The 16,312-nt window shown below is 37.6% G+C and overlaps 1 protein-coding gene across 2 annotated transcripts in view; it reads left to right on the forward strand.

Moving 5' to 3' along the window:
* TBCK (TBC1 domain containing kinase) overlaps nucleotides 1-16,312 on the forward strand; it is a 175,708-nt gene that overhangs the window by 83,829 nt on the left and 75,567 nt on the right. For both annotated transcript variants that reach the window (XM_079766231.1, XM_079766230.1), the window contains exon 20: nucleotides 200-285. In XM_079766231.1, coding sequence (XP_079622357.1) covers nucleotides 200-285 — 86 coding nt within the window. The remainder of the gene's footprint in view (nucleotides 1-199; nucleotides 286-16,312) is intronic.

A 16,312-nucleotide genomic window follows, 5' to 3' on the forward strand; every position in this document is an offset into this window, starting at 1 on the left:
GTTGATACATTTGTTAGGTAATTAGCAGTAACTGATTAAAGTGGTAACAAAACAAAATTATCTATTAAAGCATGATTTATTCATGGAGAAATTAACTTTCATTCAAAATATAAATAAACTGTAATGTATATGAATTTGATGCTTTATTTGAGATACTGGGTGAAAATGATGATAGTCTTAAATTTTATTGTCATTTCAGAGTATTTGACTGTGTTCTCTCAGATGATTGCATTCCATGATCCAGAGCTGAGTAATCATCTCAATGAGATTGGATTTATTCCAGATGTAAGTACCTGGTGCATTATTAACATCAAGTCAAGATAAAGCAGAAATCGGAAGCATGAAAGAGAAATTGGCAGCATGAAAGAGTGCTGTTTTTAAAGTTTTTGTTGTCATAAGAAGTCCAATCTGAACAAGTTCCTGCTACTAATTACAGTCTTTTGTTATAAAGTCTGTGTGGTTACCTTCCAGGAACTTGAGATCTCTATCTCAAAAGGAATTTTTGAGGTTTACAAAAACCTATGATACTGTAGTCTAACTTCCACTTAAAAGAGGCTTGACTCCCTGTCACATACTGCAGGTGAGTAATGGGCTAAGCCACACCATTGCTACCCTTTGCAAGTCAACTCTGACTTTCAGCTTAATATGAACTATAGAGAAGTTAATGAAGTAAGCCAAAATCTGGCAAAGCTCCCAAGGTAACATATCAAGCAAAACACAGAAGCTACTTAAGAATCCACTAAGTTCAGATTTCCTACTTCTAAAAAAATGGGCCCAAGTCTCATAAAATCCAAGTGAAAACCCTTCAAAGCACAGTTTAACATAACACTAATACGTTTTTCAAACTATTTGATTTTACCCTATTTAAAAGCTAATAAATGAGCCTATTACTGTTTAATGGCTGTTGGTGGAAAACAAGACTCCTGTGTCAGAGACAAAGGATTTTCACTGACAGCAGAGCAAGCGGCCTGAACATTCACATATTTGTGTTGGTTCCCCTACCAGTGGTCGGCAAACTGCGGCTCGCGAGCCACATGCGGCTTGTGAGCCGCGGTTTGCTGCTCTGTTAACTAATGAGTTTGCCGACCACTGCCCTAGCCCACAAATCCCATTGAGACAAAGTAAAGGGTCTAGGTCAGTGGTCGGCAAACTCATTAGTCAACAGAGCCAAATATCAACAGTACAACGATTGAAATTTCTTTTGAGAGCCAAATTTTTAAAACTTAAACTTCTTCTAATGCCACTTCTTCAAAATAGACTCGCCCAGGCCGTGGTATTTTGTGGAAGAGCCACACTCAAGGGGCCAAAGAGCCGCATGTGGCTCATGAGCCGCAGTTTGCCAACCACAGGTCTAGGTGATACTTGCATATGCAGTGAATTACATTATAGGAGAGAAACTCTGAGTTTAGGGAATTTGACATTTTAAAATGCCTTTCCTTTGCTCTAGAGAGAGAAAAACATTCTCTTTTTCTTCCAAGGGTATAAGCAAACTTATCCTTTGCTGCAAAGGGAGATTCTGTTTCTGTTTTCCCAGGCTGTTCTTGTGTACTCATATTTGAAAAGATAATCCGGAACAAAGGACAGTCAGTGTCTCTGTTCACAAGGAATGCAGAAGTACAAGAATGCATATTAAAATGTTAATGGTATTCACCAGAAGAATAGAAAGAGAAAGTATAACATTTTTTATTGTTGATACTATTACAGATGTCCCCCATTTCCCCTGCCTTGGCCTCCTTCAGTGACCCCTCCCCTCTTTGCCCCCCCTGCAGCCTGTTGTCTGTGTCCATGGGCTGTGCATATATGTTCTGTGGCTAATCTCTTCCATTCCCCCCACCTTTTGCCCCTCTGAAAGCACATAACTTTTAAACCACTAGAAAGGGTATGGAACAAAGAAAAGTGAATCAATCCTATAAAAACTGAAAAAATATAGAAAGTATGTAAGGAATATTAGATTGCCTAATAAAGGACATTTTCAGATAATTTATAAATCCATCTACTAGATGCACCAGTTAATAATGCGGATTTTTTTCAATAGATGCAGTTACACATGTGTTGATATATATGCAATTTGATATGTATGCTATTTTATTGTATTGACAGCAAGCTTCAAAACTTCATATGTCAAATTTGCTGAAGGTGTTAACATAGATATTTTTAAGCTTAAAAATGTCTAATTTCGTGCCCAAAAAAGAGCATTTGCGGGAAGTTTTAATGCATTACTTTATTTTGAAGAAAAAGTTATCGTATACTTCCGGAAGCTTATGGTGAACATGCTCCATCTCAAGATACTTGTGAACGCTGGTTTAAATGCTTTAAAAGTGATGATTTCGATGTGAAAGACAAAGAACGTCCAGGTCAACCGAAAAAGTTTGAAGACCAACAATTACAAGCATTCTTGGATGAAGATGCGTGTCAAACTCAAAAACAACTTGCAGAAAGATTAAATGTTGCTCAGCAAAAATTTCTGGTCGTTTACATGCAATGGGAAAGATTTTAAAGGAAGGAAAATGGGTGCCACATCAACTGAATGAAAGACAAATGGAAAACCGAAAAGTCATCAGTAAAATGTTGCTTCAGCAGCATGAAAGAAAGTCTTTTTTGCATTGAATTGTGACGGGCGATGAAAAGTGGATTTATTTTGAGAATTCCAAACTCATAAAATCATGGGTTGATCCAAGTCAACCATCAACATCAACTGCAAGGCCAAATCGCTTTGGAAAGAAGACAATGCTCTGCGTTTGGTGGGATCAGGAAGGTGTGGTGTATTATGAGCTTCTAAAACCAGGTGAAACCGTTAATACTAATTGCTACCGACAACAAATAATCAATTTGAACCACTCTTTGATGGTGAAATGACCAGAATATGCCAGAAGACACGGCAAAGTAATTTTGCTTCATGATGACGCACCATCACACACTTCAAAACCAGTTAAAGACACGTTAAAAGATCTTGCCTGGGAAGTATTAACCCACCCGCTGTATTCACCAGACCTTGCTCCTTCAGATTACCACTTGTTCTGATCGATGGCACACACACTTTCTGAGCAGCACTTCAAAATGTACGAAGAAGTGGAAAATTGGGTCTCTGAATGGTTTGCCTCAAAACAAGAAAAGTTCTATTGGGACGGTATCCACAAATTACCTGAAAGATGGGGAAATGTGTAGCTAGCAATGGACATTATTTTGAATAAAGCACTTTTGATATTTCTCTTGAAATTATTGTGTTTTCTTTGATTACAAAATCCACATTATTAACCCGTAACCTCGTATATGCTATTCATAAAAGATAAAAACTTAAAGATATTGGCCAAAATTATAAGGAAAATGTCAGGCAAATGGTAACCAAAAGAAAATAAATACTATGATATTAATATAAACCAGTAAAACAGAAAAGAAAACACAAAATAGACCCCCTAATATATAAAATTTTGTATGTGACAGAGAGGGATCTATTAATCAATTAGAAAAAAGGATTATTGAATAAATAGCCCTGATAAAATTAGGTAGCTATTTGGAGAGGAGATGGGAATCAAAGCTCAGCCCCACACCATACATAAAAATAAATTCTAGATTGACTGAAATACCTGAATGTGGAATGTCATTTTTATAATTTCCATCTAGGAAGGAATTCTTGCAGAATTCATACAAAGTACAACACATTTTGAAAAGAGAGAATTTCAGTAGAAGAGTGGTACAAAGGAGCCTTCCATTCTATTGATAATATATTACTTGATTTAAATTTTTTTGAAGCAGTTGTGGCAAAACATTGTTAAATCTGGGTAGCTGAGTATAGTGAAGTTTGTTAAATGTGCAGGGTGAGTTAATCATCTAATAATTTAATAATTTTGATAGAATATCATTATTCTATTCATGCTTCCCTCTCTGCTTTGATCCCCTCCTATAATTACTGGGACATATTTGTATAACTTCTTATAAAAATGCTTCAATACCAATATTATTATGAAAGTAATATTGATTTTAGTATGTAGTATGATTAGTCTTATGAGACATTACTAAGTCATGTGGGACAGGAGAATGTGGCAAATGCTGTGCTTTCCTGAGCCCCAGCCACTGATTGTCTGTAGCACTCCCCTAATCATGTAACAATGAAATGCTTACACCTATTTCTGAAAAATGACTCTACATGTATTTCCAAACACCCTGTAGGGAATGGTTCTGTCACTATTGAGAATTCTAGAATAAACAAAGAGAAATGAAGGGACAGAGTGTATATCTTAAGTTGGAGAAAATTCCCTTTTCTGCAACTATTCTCTTGTCAGAGAGAATGGGCAAATGAAAGGTAGTTAACAACGAACATTCAATTGGTAATAGGAAGATTGTTTTTGAAATCTTTTATCCTGATTTTTGTTTGTTTTATTGTGTTTTGTTGTCCTGTTTCTTATCAGTAGATAATATGAAAATATTAAAACTATTTTTAAATTTAATTTTGAAAACAGACTTGATGTTAGTTTTTGGAGGGGTTTGATATTTTAAATATAGAGATTGTTGACAGTTTATAGTAGTGTAAGGGGTGTGATGAAATGGTGAACTTTTCTAACATGTTTCTTACTCTTGTAATCACTTATTTTTAGTTGCATTTTATTAGTTGATATGTGCAGTGTTTTCTTTTTTTCCCCTGGAATTATTGTCTTCATTGTTTTACATTTAAAATAATTGTTTAGGGGACTTTTTTGTACCTCTAACAATATAAATGATTCATTAAGGGAAAGGGTAATATGATCCCAAACTGAGTTTCCTGCTCAATAACTAATCCTCTCAAAGTAAGCCTTCCTTATTCTTCCATCATTGAAATGCAGGCTCCCATTGCAGGAAAGATTGTGATTTCTGGCTTCTTTCCATTTCACAGAGCTCTGAGTGCTGAGCACTGCTGAAGCCTGAATAGTTAGGGATATTGTGCACTGATGTGATGCTTAGATTTTATATGTCATGGTAGTTATGTGATTTACATATAAATAGGGTGAATAATCAATCTATATTTGGCAAAGTTGAGGCCAGACTGATTTTTATCATTTTTGTCTTGGTGTATGCTTCTGCCTCTGAAAATATACCAGGCCTTTGAGATGAGAACAGGAAAGTATGCTTCTTCATTTTCAAAGATACTGTTTTCCTGAAATGCTATGAATAGCATTAAACTTGTAAATTTTGAAAAGTTGTCAGGTGGCCCTTAAGAGAAATGATAAGGGCTGTTTCTCAGTATTCTATGTGCTTTTGAACCAATTATCATTCGTAAAGATAAAGCAAATAAATTCAGTGTTAAGCAAATAGGCTGGCATAATCATTTTTACTTAACTGCAATCTTTTTTTAATATATTTTTATTAATTTCAGAGAGGAAGGGAGAGGGAGAGAGAGATAGAAACATCAATGATGAGAGAGAGTCATTGACAGGCTGCCTCCTGCACTCCCCCTACTGGGGATCGAGCCTGCAACCCGGGCATGTGCCCTTGACTGGAATCGAACCTGGGACCCTTCAGTCTATAGGCCGACACTCTATCCACTGAGTCAAACCAGTTAGGGCTTAATGGATGTCTATACTACTACTGATTTTCTCCTTCCTTAAAAGCCGACCGTTGTCATTTTCAAAATTATATTCAGCTGAATCTGTGCTAACAGACAATGTAAAAGGAGTGCTCAGAAATATTTATGTACTTAGTGTTTGCTTTGTTTACTCATTTGTTCATTTATTCCTGGTCTTCATGTTATTGTTACATAAAGAAATTTTATATTTTAAACTACTGACAATGAGCTTTTTAGATGTGGTTACAGGATAAATTAGGAAAGTGCACCTTATTTAGAATCTTTCATAACAAGAGTCCCTACTAATCTGTCCTACCTCATCTGAAGAGTGCCAGGATATGTCCTTTTGTCTGGCTGCTGCTAGAGTGACCCTGACAGTAGTCTTAACCCCATTCTACTAACCTTAGATACTTCAAGGCCCTTGAATATGTATGGCTTGTTGAGCTCTCTGCCCCGACCCGCGGGGCAACAACACGGACACCAGAGACGAACCTAAGAGAATGAGACAAACAAGGGACGCGGAGAATGGAGGCAAGACAAATGGGTTTCTGATCAAGCCTCAAATTTTTATTCTTACAGCGGTGCCTTATATCCAAGTCAGGGAGTGGGAGGTGGGGCGCGGGGAGTGAACTGTGGACCTATCAGTGCTTGCCAGCAGGGGCTGCAGGCAGGGGAGGGGGTATGAGGAAGTTCTAGAAGGGGAGATGTCTAGGAGGGATAGGGGCTGAGCGGATCATGTGGACTTAGATAATTTGGCTAAGGTCGTAAAGGGTGTTGACTATAGATAAAGGATGGGGCGGTTGAAGGGCAGCTATGCGAAGAATGCTTTGTCCTCAGGCATGAGGAAGTAAGCCAATGGTGAGGACTAAGTTTCCATGAGGTTCTGTTTCATTAGCTTACTAAAATAATGTTAGAATTAATTTGTCATTGACTCTTGGCTCCTGACATCTCTTTCTCACAATAGATCTTTCAATTATGAAACATATCCTATATAATAAAAGCCTAATATGCAAATTGATCATCACTCCAACACACAAGATGGCTGCCCCATGTGGACACAAGATGGCCACCACAAGATGGCCAGCAGGGAAGGGCAGTAGGGAGGGACCAGGCCTGCAAAGGAGGGCAGTTGGGGGCGATCAGGCCTGCAAGGGAGGGCAGTTAGGGGTGACTGGGCTGGCAGAGGAGGGCAGTTAGGGGTGACTGGGCTGGCAGAGGAGGGCAGTTAGGGGTGACTGGGCTGGCAGAGGAGGGCAGTTGGTAGAGATCAGGCCTGCAGGGGAGGGCAGTTGGGAGAGATCAGGCATGCAGGGGAGGGCAGTTGGGGATGACCAGGCCAGCAGGGGAGGGCAGTTAGGGGCAGTCGGGCCGGTAGGGGAGGGTATTTAGTGGTGTCCAGGCCGGCAGGGGAAAGTAGTTTCGGGGGCCAGGCCTGCAGGGGAGGACAGTTAGGGGCATTCGGGCCGGCAGGGGAGGACAGTTAGGTGCAATCGGGCTGGCAGGGTAGCAGTTAGGCATTGATCAGGCTGGCAAGGGAGTGGTTAGGGGTTGATCAGGCTGGTAGGCAGAAGTGGTTAGGGGCAATCAGGCAGGCAGGCAGGCGAGCAGTTGGGAGCCAGCAGTCCTGGATTGTGAGAGGGGTCCCATATTGGAGAGGGTGCAGGCTGGGCTGAGGGACACCCCCCCCCCATGCACGAATTTTGTGCATTGGGCCTCTAGTGTATAATATTTTTAAAAATCACATTCATTAATATCACCACTGATCTCATCCAAAAAGTCATTAAGTTTTGGGAGGCTGCCAAGCTCAGAGTGGCAGATACAAGTTTTCTAAAATTTCAATGTTCATCTAACAGCTAGAAATTTTTCTTAAAGTAACAGGCTCACTTCATTCATTTTTTTAGAAATGTCTGCCAATTATCCAAGTATGAAAAAAAAATCGTTGTTTATATGTCATTCTTTCAAATAAAAAAATGCTATTTTTTTAAAAGCACCTACACTGATTCATAGCTCAAACAATTGTCCAGATGCTATTTCTCAAGAAAACTATTGTGCTTCTTTCAGTATACAGCACAGGTGCTTTATGCACACTTCACACTTTGTCTCATGAAGCATTAAAAAGATATTAATTAGATGAATTTGTTTTACTTCTTCACAAGGATATGACTATTATACTTTAGTGCTGCTACCTTGATTTGTGGTAAGGTGCCAGCAGTTTTATCCACTAGAGATTTTGCACCATTAACTCAAATGTTAATACAGTAAAAAAGAGTGAAAAAATCTTAGTATTTTTACTAAGGTAGCTTTTAGTTCATGGACTCCTAAAGAGTCCAGAGGATCTCCAGGGATCTGTGACTAGGATTTGAGAAAGCAGGTATAGAGAGATAGTACTCAGATGCTGGTGTCAAATGAGCGAGAGTTCCAATCCTGACATGTCAACTTACTAGGCTACATACTTAGGTTAGTTTCTGTTATGCACAGTCCTCTTATTGTTAGTATTTATTATAATAAATCTTACCTCATAAGATTGTTGTGATGATTAAATGAGATAATGCATATAACCTGTTAAACAGAGTTCCTGGTACACAGTGGGTGTTAAGGATTAACCATTATTGGTGGTGTTTTACTTGTTAGCATCTGATAATGTTGCACTATTTCTTTGGTTTTATTAGTACTAGAGGCCTGGTGCATGAAATCTGTGCACTGAAATGGGGGGTCCCTCAGCCTGGCCTGCGCCCTCTCACAGTCTGGGACTCCTTGGGGGATGTCCGCCTGCCATCTTAGGCCTGATCGGAGCAGCAAGCCGAGTGGTAAGGAGCAAGCAGGCAGGCAGTAAAGAGTGAGGGGTGCCCTAACCCCATGGTCGGCAAACTGCGGCTCGCGAGCCACATGCCGCTCTTTGGCCCCATGAGTGTGGCTCTTCCACAAAATACCACGGCCTGGGCGAGTCTGTTTTGAAGAAGTGGCGTTAGAAGAAGTTTAAGTTTTAAAAATTTGGCTCTCAAAAGAAATTTCAATTGTTGTACTGTTGATATTTGGCTCTGTTGACTAATGAGTTTGCCGACCACTGCCCTAACCAGTTTTGCTCAGTGGATAGAGCGTCGGCCTGCGGACTGAAGGGTCCCAGGTTCGATTCCAGTCAAGGCCATGTACCTTGGTTGTGGGCACATCCCCAGTAGGGGGTGTGCAGGAGGCATCCAATCAATGATTCTCTCTCATTGATGTTTCTAACTCTTTATCCCTCTCCCTTCGTCTCTGTAAAAATCAATAAAATATATATATTTTTTAAAAAGACTGAGGGGTCCCAGACCCCTCGGAGGATGTACACCTGCCGGCTTAGGGATCGGGCCTAAGCTAGCAGTCACACATCCCTCTCACAATTTGGGACCCCTCGATCCTTACCACCCTCCTGCTCACTGCTCCTTGCCGCTTGGGCTCTCTGCTCCTTAGTGCTGCCGCGGAGGCGGGAGAGGCTTCCGCCACCGCCGCTGCACTTGCCAGCCATGAGCCCAGCTCAGGGCTTCTGGCTGAGTGGTGCTCCCCCTGTGGGAGCGCACTGACCACCAGGGGGAAGCTCCTGCATTGAGCGTCTGCCCCCTCGTGGTCAGTGCCCATCATAGCAACTGGTCGTTCTGCCATTCAGTTGATTTGCATATTAACCTTTTATTATATAGGATGATTTGCATTTAGAAAAGCATTATATCACAGGCTATAATGGATATCTTATTTTGCTGCCTCAGTTAATGAATACTTTGTCAGAGGAGACATGATACTAATAACAATAAAGACTTTCTTATTTGTCTGAGTTGGTGACATTGCCACTCACCACTTTAAATTTTAACCTTTTTTTATTTGCTTGTTTTTAAGGTACTTTTCTATTTCTTAGAAAGTTATTATAGTCTTTTATGCAAAGTTAATCAATTTTGTTTGAAATTTTTGGAAAGTTTTTATTGTACTCAATGAGTAATTCAAAGGTACTCTGGAAGTGTAACTAATCCTTCCCAAGAATGATAGTGTGGCTCTCATAACGATTAAATGGTCCAAGTGATTTTATTATTAATTTCTATTTTATAGTTTTTTTATTCAAAATTGCAAATCTGGTAAGAATAAAAAAAGAAAGAAATATTCATGCATTTAACTTATTTTTAAAAAGTTTTTCAGTATTAAGGAAATAATTATTTGAAAAAGGTGTAACTAATATAACCTTTGATATAAGGAAAAAGAAAATTAACCATTTACCTTCTGGGTCCAATGGACCTTTTAAATTATTTTTTTTATATTTAAGTCATTTTTTAAGTAATTCGTAGAAGTAGGACAAAGGTTAAGTAAAATAATGTACTTAAAATTTTTAGTAAGAATTTCAGCCCTAGCTGGTTTGGCTCAGTGGATAGAGCGTCGGCCTGCGGACTGAAGGATCCCGGGTTTGATTCCGGTCAAGGGCACATGCCCAGGTTGCAGGCTCATCAATGATTCTCTCTCATCATTAATGTTTCTGACTCTCTTTCCCTCTCCCTTCCTCTCTGAAATCAATAAAAAATATATTTCTAAGAGAATTTCAACATAGCAAACCCAAAATTTTATTCCATATATTCCTGTTTTTTAAAATATATGTATGTGAGATGTGCAGTATTCTTTGATAGTGTTCATCTGTCATATATAAACCTGGAGCATATCCATCTTGTAAAACCTGATCCAGATTTCAAATGCACCCCTAATAGGTTTGGCTTGTTTGTGGTTCTTCTTATACTTACATGGTCAAAGCATAATTATCAAAACAAAACATTTATAGGGCTCATAAATTTGTTGAAAATGGCTTTTGTCCCATAAGTATAAAATATTTTCATTTTTAGATTTAGGAACACAAATTAGAATGATAAATCTAATTATTTGTTTTTCTTTTTATTCATTTGTTTTCTTCTAATCATTTTGTAAACACACCTACCTTTGGCATTTGTCCACTTAAATTGTATCACATTTTGTTATAGAAATATCATTTCAAAATTACTCTCACACATCTGTTTAGCAAAATAGGATGGCTCAGGTTTATCTTCCAAAATATTGTGTAATGAGGTCTTTCCCACTGAATTTCAAATTTGTTTACTTTGATTCTTGTGTTTGAGGAAATTCATCTAAGATACCATCATCTGAGCTTTCACACTCTGAAATGTCACTAATGTGACCAACATTACCATTTCACTAGGCTCTAGATTACTACCAATCTTCTGATTGGTCTAATAATTGTGAAACATCCTCTGTCAATGTTCTTCTCTTTTCTAGTAATGGTGGAAAATGAAAAATTCTGAATTCTCTACTGTGTTTATTAAAATCTTTAAAAGAAAAAATGAGACAATAATGGTGTCTTCACATATCTTTTGTATCTTTTTGAAAGATGATGTAATACTTTGGATAGCACAATAAGAAAAATAAAAGGTGGTATAATAGTAATGATTTATTTTTAACACTGTACCATCCTTCTATGCAATTCTATCATTATTCTATTTTTATTATTTTAGTTTTCTTTAGCATAGTTGGGAATAATTGAATATGTAGTTAAGAGAACAGTAATAGTCAAATATACACAAAATAAAGAATCTTATAGAATTTGTAAAGTAGAAGAAAACGATTTTATGTAAGAATATTTGTAATTTTGTGAACTCACAGTAGCTGAAATGGAATTCAGGGATGTTGATTCTGAGAGCCAACAGGACTGTGAATAATTTAGCTTCCTTAGGCTATGCCTACTTTAAATGAGTTTACCTCAACCTGTAAAATAATATCTACAATTCCCAGTGCTGAGGATTCACTTTTTTTTTTTTTTTTTACCTTTCACTCCCTCCCTCCTTTTTCTAACAAAGCTTGTGTATCTTTTGTGAGATGGCTACATGAGGCTATCTCAGAACTTTAGGGTATTAAAATACTTTTCAATTACAGAAGCTTCTGGATTGTTATTAAGAATGATAATTGTAATTTCTATACTGATGTCATATGCCACATCCTCTGCCAGGTGTTTCAGATCCATTAGCTAATCTTCACAACTATTCTAAATGTTCAAAGAGATATGTAACTACAAGATCACAATTTCTAGCGCTTCAAAGTTTCAAGAAAACGTATGGTGATCTCTACTGCTTTGAAAACTTGTCAGCTTTTAGGCATCCTTCTCTTGAATGACTAGACATACATTTCCCTAATTCAGGGAATTATTGCAAGGCATCAAACTAATGGTCAATATGTGGCTTAATTTAAATATAAAAATATTTCTGATGAGGTAGACATAAAATATAGTACTAGTATGTTCATAAGAAGGTAGATTAGAAGGATCTCCCCCTTTTTAATAAATTTGTAATATTATGTATAGAAAGAACATGTAATATGTTTGTGAATAAAAAAACATTTGACAAAATATTCATACAGAGATACCATCTCACACCTGTTAGAATGGCTATCATCAACAAACGACAAGTGCTGGCGAGGATGTGGAGAAAAAGGAACCCTCATGTACTGCTGGTGGGAATGCAGACTGGTGCAGCCACTGTGGACAACAATATGGAGTTTCCTCAAAAAACTAAAAATGGAACTCCCATTTGACCCAGTAATCCCACTTCTAGGACTATATCCCAAGAAACCAGAAACACCAGTCAGAAAGAATATATGCACCCCTATGTTCATAGCATCACAATTTACAATAGCTAAGATTTGGAAACAGCCTAAGTGCCCATCAGCAGATGAGTGGATTAAAAAACTGTGGTACATCTACACAATGGAATACTATGCTGATGTAAAAAAGAAGGAATTTTACCATTTGCAACTACATGGATGAAACTGGAGAGCATTATGCTAAGCGAAATAAGCCAGTCGGAGAAAGATACATATCACATGATCTCACTCATATGTGGGCTATAATGATGAACATAATTTGATGAACAATAATAGATCGATCTAGAGACAAATGGTAGGGGAGGGGGCATTAGAGAGCAACCAAAGGACTTGTATGCATGCATATTAGCATAACCAATGGACACAGACACTTGGGGCGGTGGGGGCTTGCCCGGGGTGGGAATGACTGGGGGGGGGGGGGGGGGTGCCGGTGGTCAATTGTGGAAAAAGGAGACGTAAAATTTTAAACAAAACAACAAAAAATTTTTTAAAAAAAGGTTCATATAGAGTTTATAAGAAATATTTTCTGTCTAAATCTTTCATTCTTATACATTTATAATTTTTGAGGCACAATTTTCTGCTCTTCAAAATCAAATTAATGAGCCCTCAGCCTTTATTTTCCTATGATATTTAAGATTTTGATATTACCAGCTCATATGGAAAAGACATCATGAAATGCTGAATATCATTATTCTTTCTGGATATTGCTAGGGGGCAGTATTTACTCAGCTGACTCTTTTAGCAGACTAGCAAGCATATATAATTTTATAATCTAGAGAAAATAGTCAATGCATGTATGATTTATTTTCACTGGGTTTCCGTTTCCAACTTGAAGTCAGAAAATAGCTAATGACTCTAACTTGATAAGACTGATTTTACATATTTTTGTATTTGCAATCAAAATCTTATTATTTATTTGTTATTTTAAAAATGAAAACCTGAACCAGCCTAGTATTCAATATTATCTTATTTTGCTAGGGGTTTTTGTGTGTATCAGACTGTATTATGAAGATATAACTAATATTTTAAGAAATTCTTTAAAATGAAAATATCATTTAAGATTCTTTAAATCTTAAAAATAAAAAAATAGCCGAAACCGGTTTGGCTCAGTGGATAGAGCGTTGGCCTGTGGACTGAAGGGTCCCGGGTTCGATTCCGGTCAAGGGCATGTACCTTGGTTGCGGGCACATCCTCATTGGGGGTGTGCAAGAGGCAGCTGATCGATGTTTCTCTCTCATCGATGTTTCTAACTCTCTATCCCTCTCTCTCTTCCTCTCTGTAAAAAATCAATAAAATATATTAAAAAAAAAAATAATAAAAAAAAAAAATAAAAAAAAAAAATAAAAAAATATAGGGGGTAGAGGTGGCTAGGGAGAGGTCAGTACGAAAAAAGGAGACATATGTAACACTATATGTAATACTTTAAACAATAAAGAATTCAAAAATAAAATAAAATAAATATAGAAAGAATAAATAACAGGCATTACAACCTCACAGAATATATTACCTATGTATTTATCTCACTGTAATTTAGTTGGTAAGAGGTGACTTGTTGCTAAGCATCTAGGAGTTGTTATATATTATATTTAAGAAATTAATTCAACTTGAATTATTACTTTTTCAAATATTAAATATGCTTCATTTTACCTATTTTTTAATTTTTTATTGATGAGAGAGAGAGAGAGAAACATGGATTTGTTCCACTTATGTATGCATTCATTGATTGATTCTTGTATGTGCCCTGACTAGGGATCAATCCTTCAACCTTGGTGTATTGGGATGACACTCTAACCAATAACCAATTGAGCTACCTGGCCAGAACCTCATTTCTCTTACTTTTAATGATTCTTTTTATAATTGTGGTCAAAACATAGGCATATAATTTAAAATTTCAAGTTTTTTTTCAATACTTTTGACTAATATAAAGGATTTTTTAAAATGTGTTGACCAAGGGAGATTTGCTACTTTTCTCATTATTTGATACTTATTGAAAATTCCTCAAGAAAATGTATAATTTCATGGTTATGTGGAATTTTTAATTTATCCCTTTGGGTTATCTTTATTATATATTTCATTAATTGTTTCAACAAATATTTGAGTGCCTATTATGTATGTGCCAGGCATCTTTCTAGACCCTGGGTACATCAGTGAAAAAAAACAGACATAATCTCTACCCTCATAATCTAGTGGGGGACAGACAATAAAGAAGATAAATATACCATGTGATATGTTAGATAGTGGTAAGTTTAAAGCGGGGGGGGGGGGTAATAAACTAAAACAAGGACATGGATGTTAAGTACTCACATGGAGGAACTGAATTTTAAGTAAGGTAGCCTAGGAAAGTCCTACAGAACAGGTGACTTTTGAATAAATGTCTTAAGGAACTGAGGAAAAGAGTAGTTCATGCAGAAGCAGCTGCAAGTGCTACAGCCCTGGGGTGGAAGCATGCCGGGGACACGGAAGGAGCAGCCAGGAGACTGTGGGTGGAGCCCAGTGAGGGAGGAGGTGAGGGCAAAGAGGTAATTGGAGGGCCAGATTACACTGAGTCTTATTGTCAGTGGCAGAAAGCCACTGGACACCATTGAGCAGAGGAGTGGCATGTTCTGATCTAAACACTTTAATAAGGTCATTCAGGCTGCTATGGTCAGAGAAGCCTAAGGAGGGCAAGGATGGACTCTAGAGGACTGCTCATGGGCTAATGTCAGTCATCTAAGCAAGAGATGATAGTGGCTTAAATCAGGAAATTGGGAGTCTGGGTGGTGAGAAGTTTTCATATTCTGGATATATTTTGAAGGTAGAGCCCACATAACTGCTGGTAACAAATGTACAGTGTAGGAGAATGAAGAATCAAGAATGATTCCAGAATTTTTTTGCCTGAGCAATTGGAAGAATAAAGTTGCTCTTAACTGAGATAAGACTATATTTGAAGGCACAGATTATGGAAAAAGTGCGAGGAGCTTAGTTTGGGATATGTTCTGTTCTGTTAGACATAGAAATAGAGATTGGACATATGAGTTTGTGGTTCAGGGGAGAAATTGAGATGGAGCTATAAATACGGGAGTTCTCACACTGTATGTAATAATTTGGAGAAAAAGAGAAAAAGTCCAAGCACTGAACATGGGCACACCAATATTTGTCAGGGAGATGAACAGGAACTAACAAACGAGATGGAGAAGGAGCAGTCAGAAAGGTAAGAAGAAAACTGAAAATTAGATGAATGTGAAGTCTTGGAAGCAGACTTGGGGGCAGGTATGTTTTGAGGAGATGAGGGTAGTCAACGATGTCAAACTGATGAAAGATTAAGAATGAAAATTGGCCATTAGGTTTAGCAAATCTTTCATGTACAAAATAAGAGTAGTTTTGGTGGTGAGGTGGAGGCAAGAACCTAATTGGAATGGACTGAGAGAATATTTAATGAACAACTACTGCTCTTAATGAAGTGCAAGCACCTTTCAGGGTAGAATTATGCTTTGTTCACTCCTATCAATTAGGCAGAGAACGTGAATTCTCCCTTACCCTGACTTTTGTTCTACATAGACCTTCAGCAAATTGCATAGGCCTGCTCACATTAGAGAGGACAATCTGCTTTACTCAGTCTACTGACTCACATATTGGCTTTTTCCAGAAACACCCTCACAGACACACCCAGGATAATGTTTAAATATCTGGGCACCCAGTGGCCCAGTTAGGTTGACATATAAAATTGACCATCACAGAACCATGTGATTATTGATGTTGCTTTCTTTAAATCTGCCATTTGGCTGTTTTTATTTTATTTGTTCATCAGTTCTTTGTTCTTTTTCCATTTTCTCTGCCTTCTCTGGATTAATTGGATATTTTTTTCTGTGATTCTGTTTACCTCCTTTGTTGGCATATTAGCCATAACTCTTTGTTGTGTTTTCTTATTGGTTTCTTTAGGATTTACACAGTGGTCCTCAAACAGAGGCAGTTTTGCCTCTCCAGGGATTATTGGCAATGTCTGCAGACATTTTTGACAAAACTGCACAAGTGCTACTGGCATCTAGTAGGTAGAGGCTGGGTTACTGCAAAAATCTTAAAATGCAAAGTACAGTGACTCCACTCCTTGACCAGAAAGAGTTATCCAACCCAAAATGTGAATAATGG

The sequence above is a fragment of the Cnephaeus nilssonii genome, assembly GCF_951640355.1.
Source record: "Cnephaeus nilssonii genome assembly, chromosome: 1".
In the NCBI taxonomy this organism is placed as follows: domain Eukaryota; kingdom Metazoa; phylum Chordata; class Mammalia; order Chiroptera; family Vespertilionidae; genus Cnephaeus; species Cnephaeus nilssonii.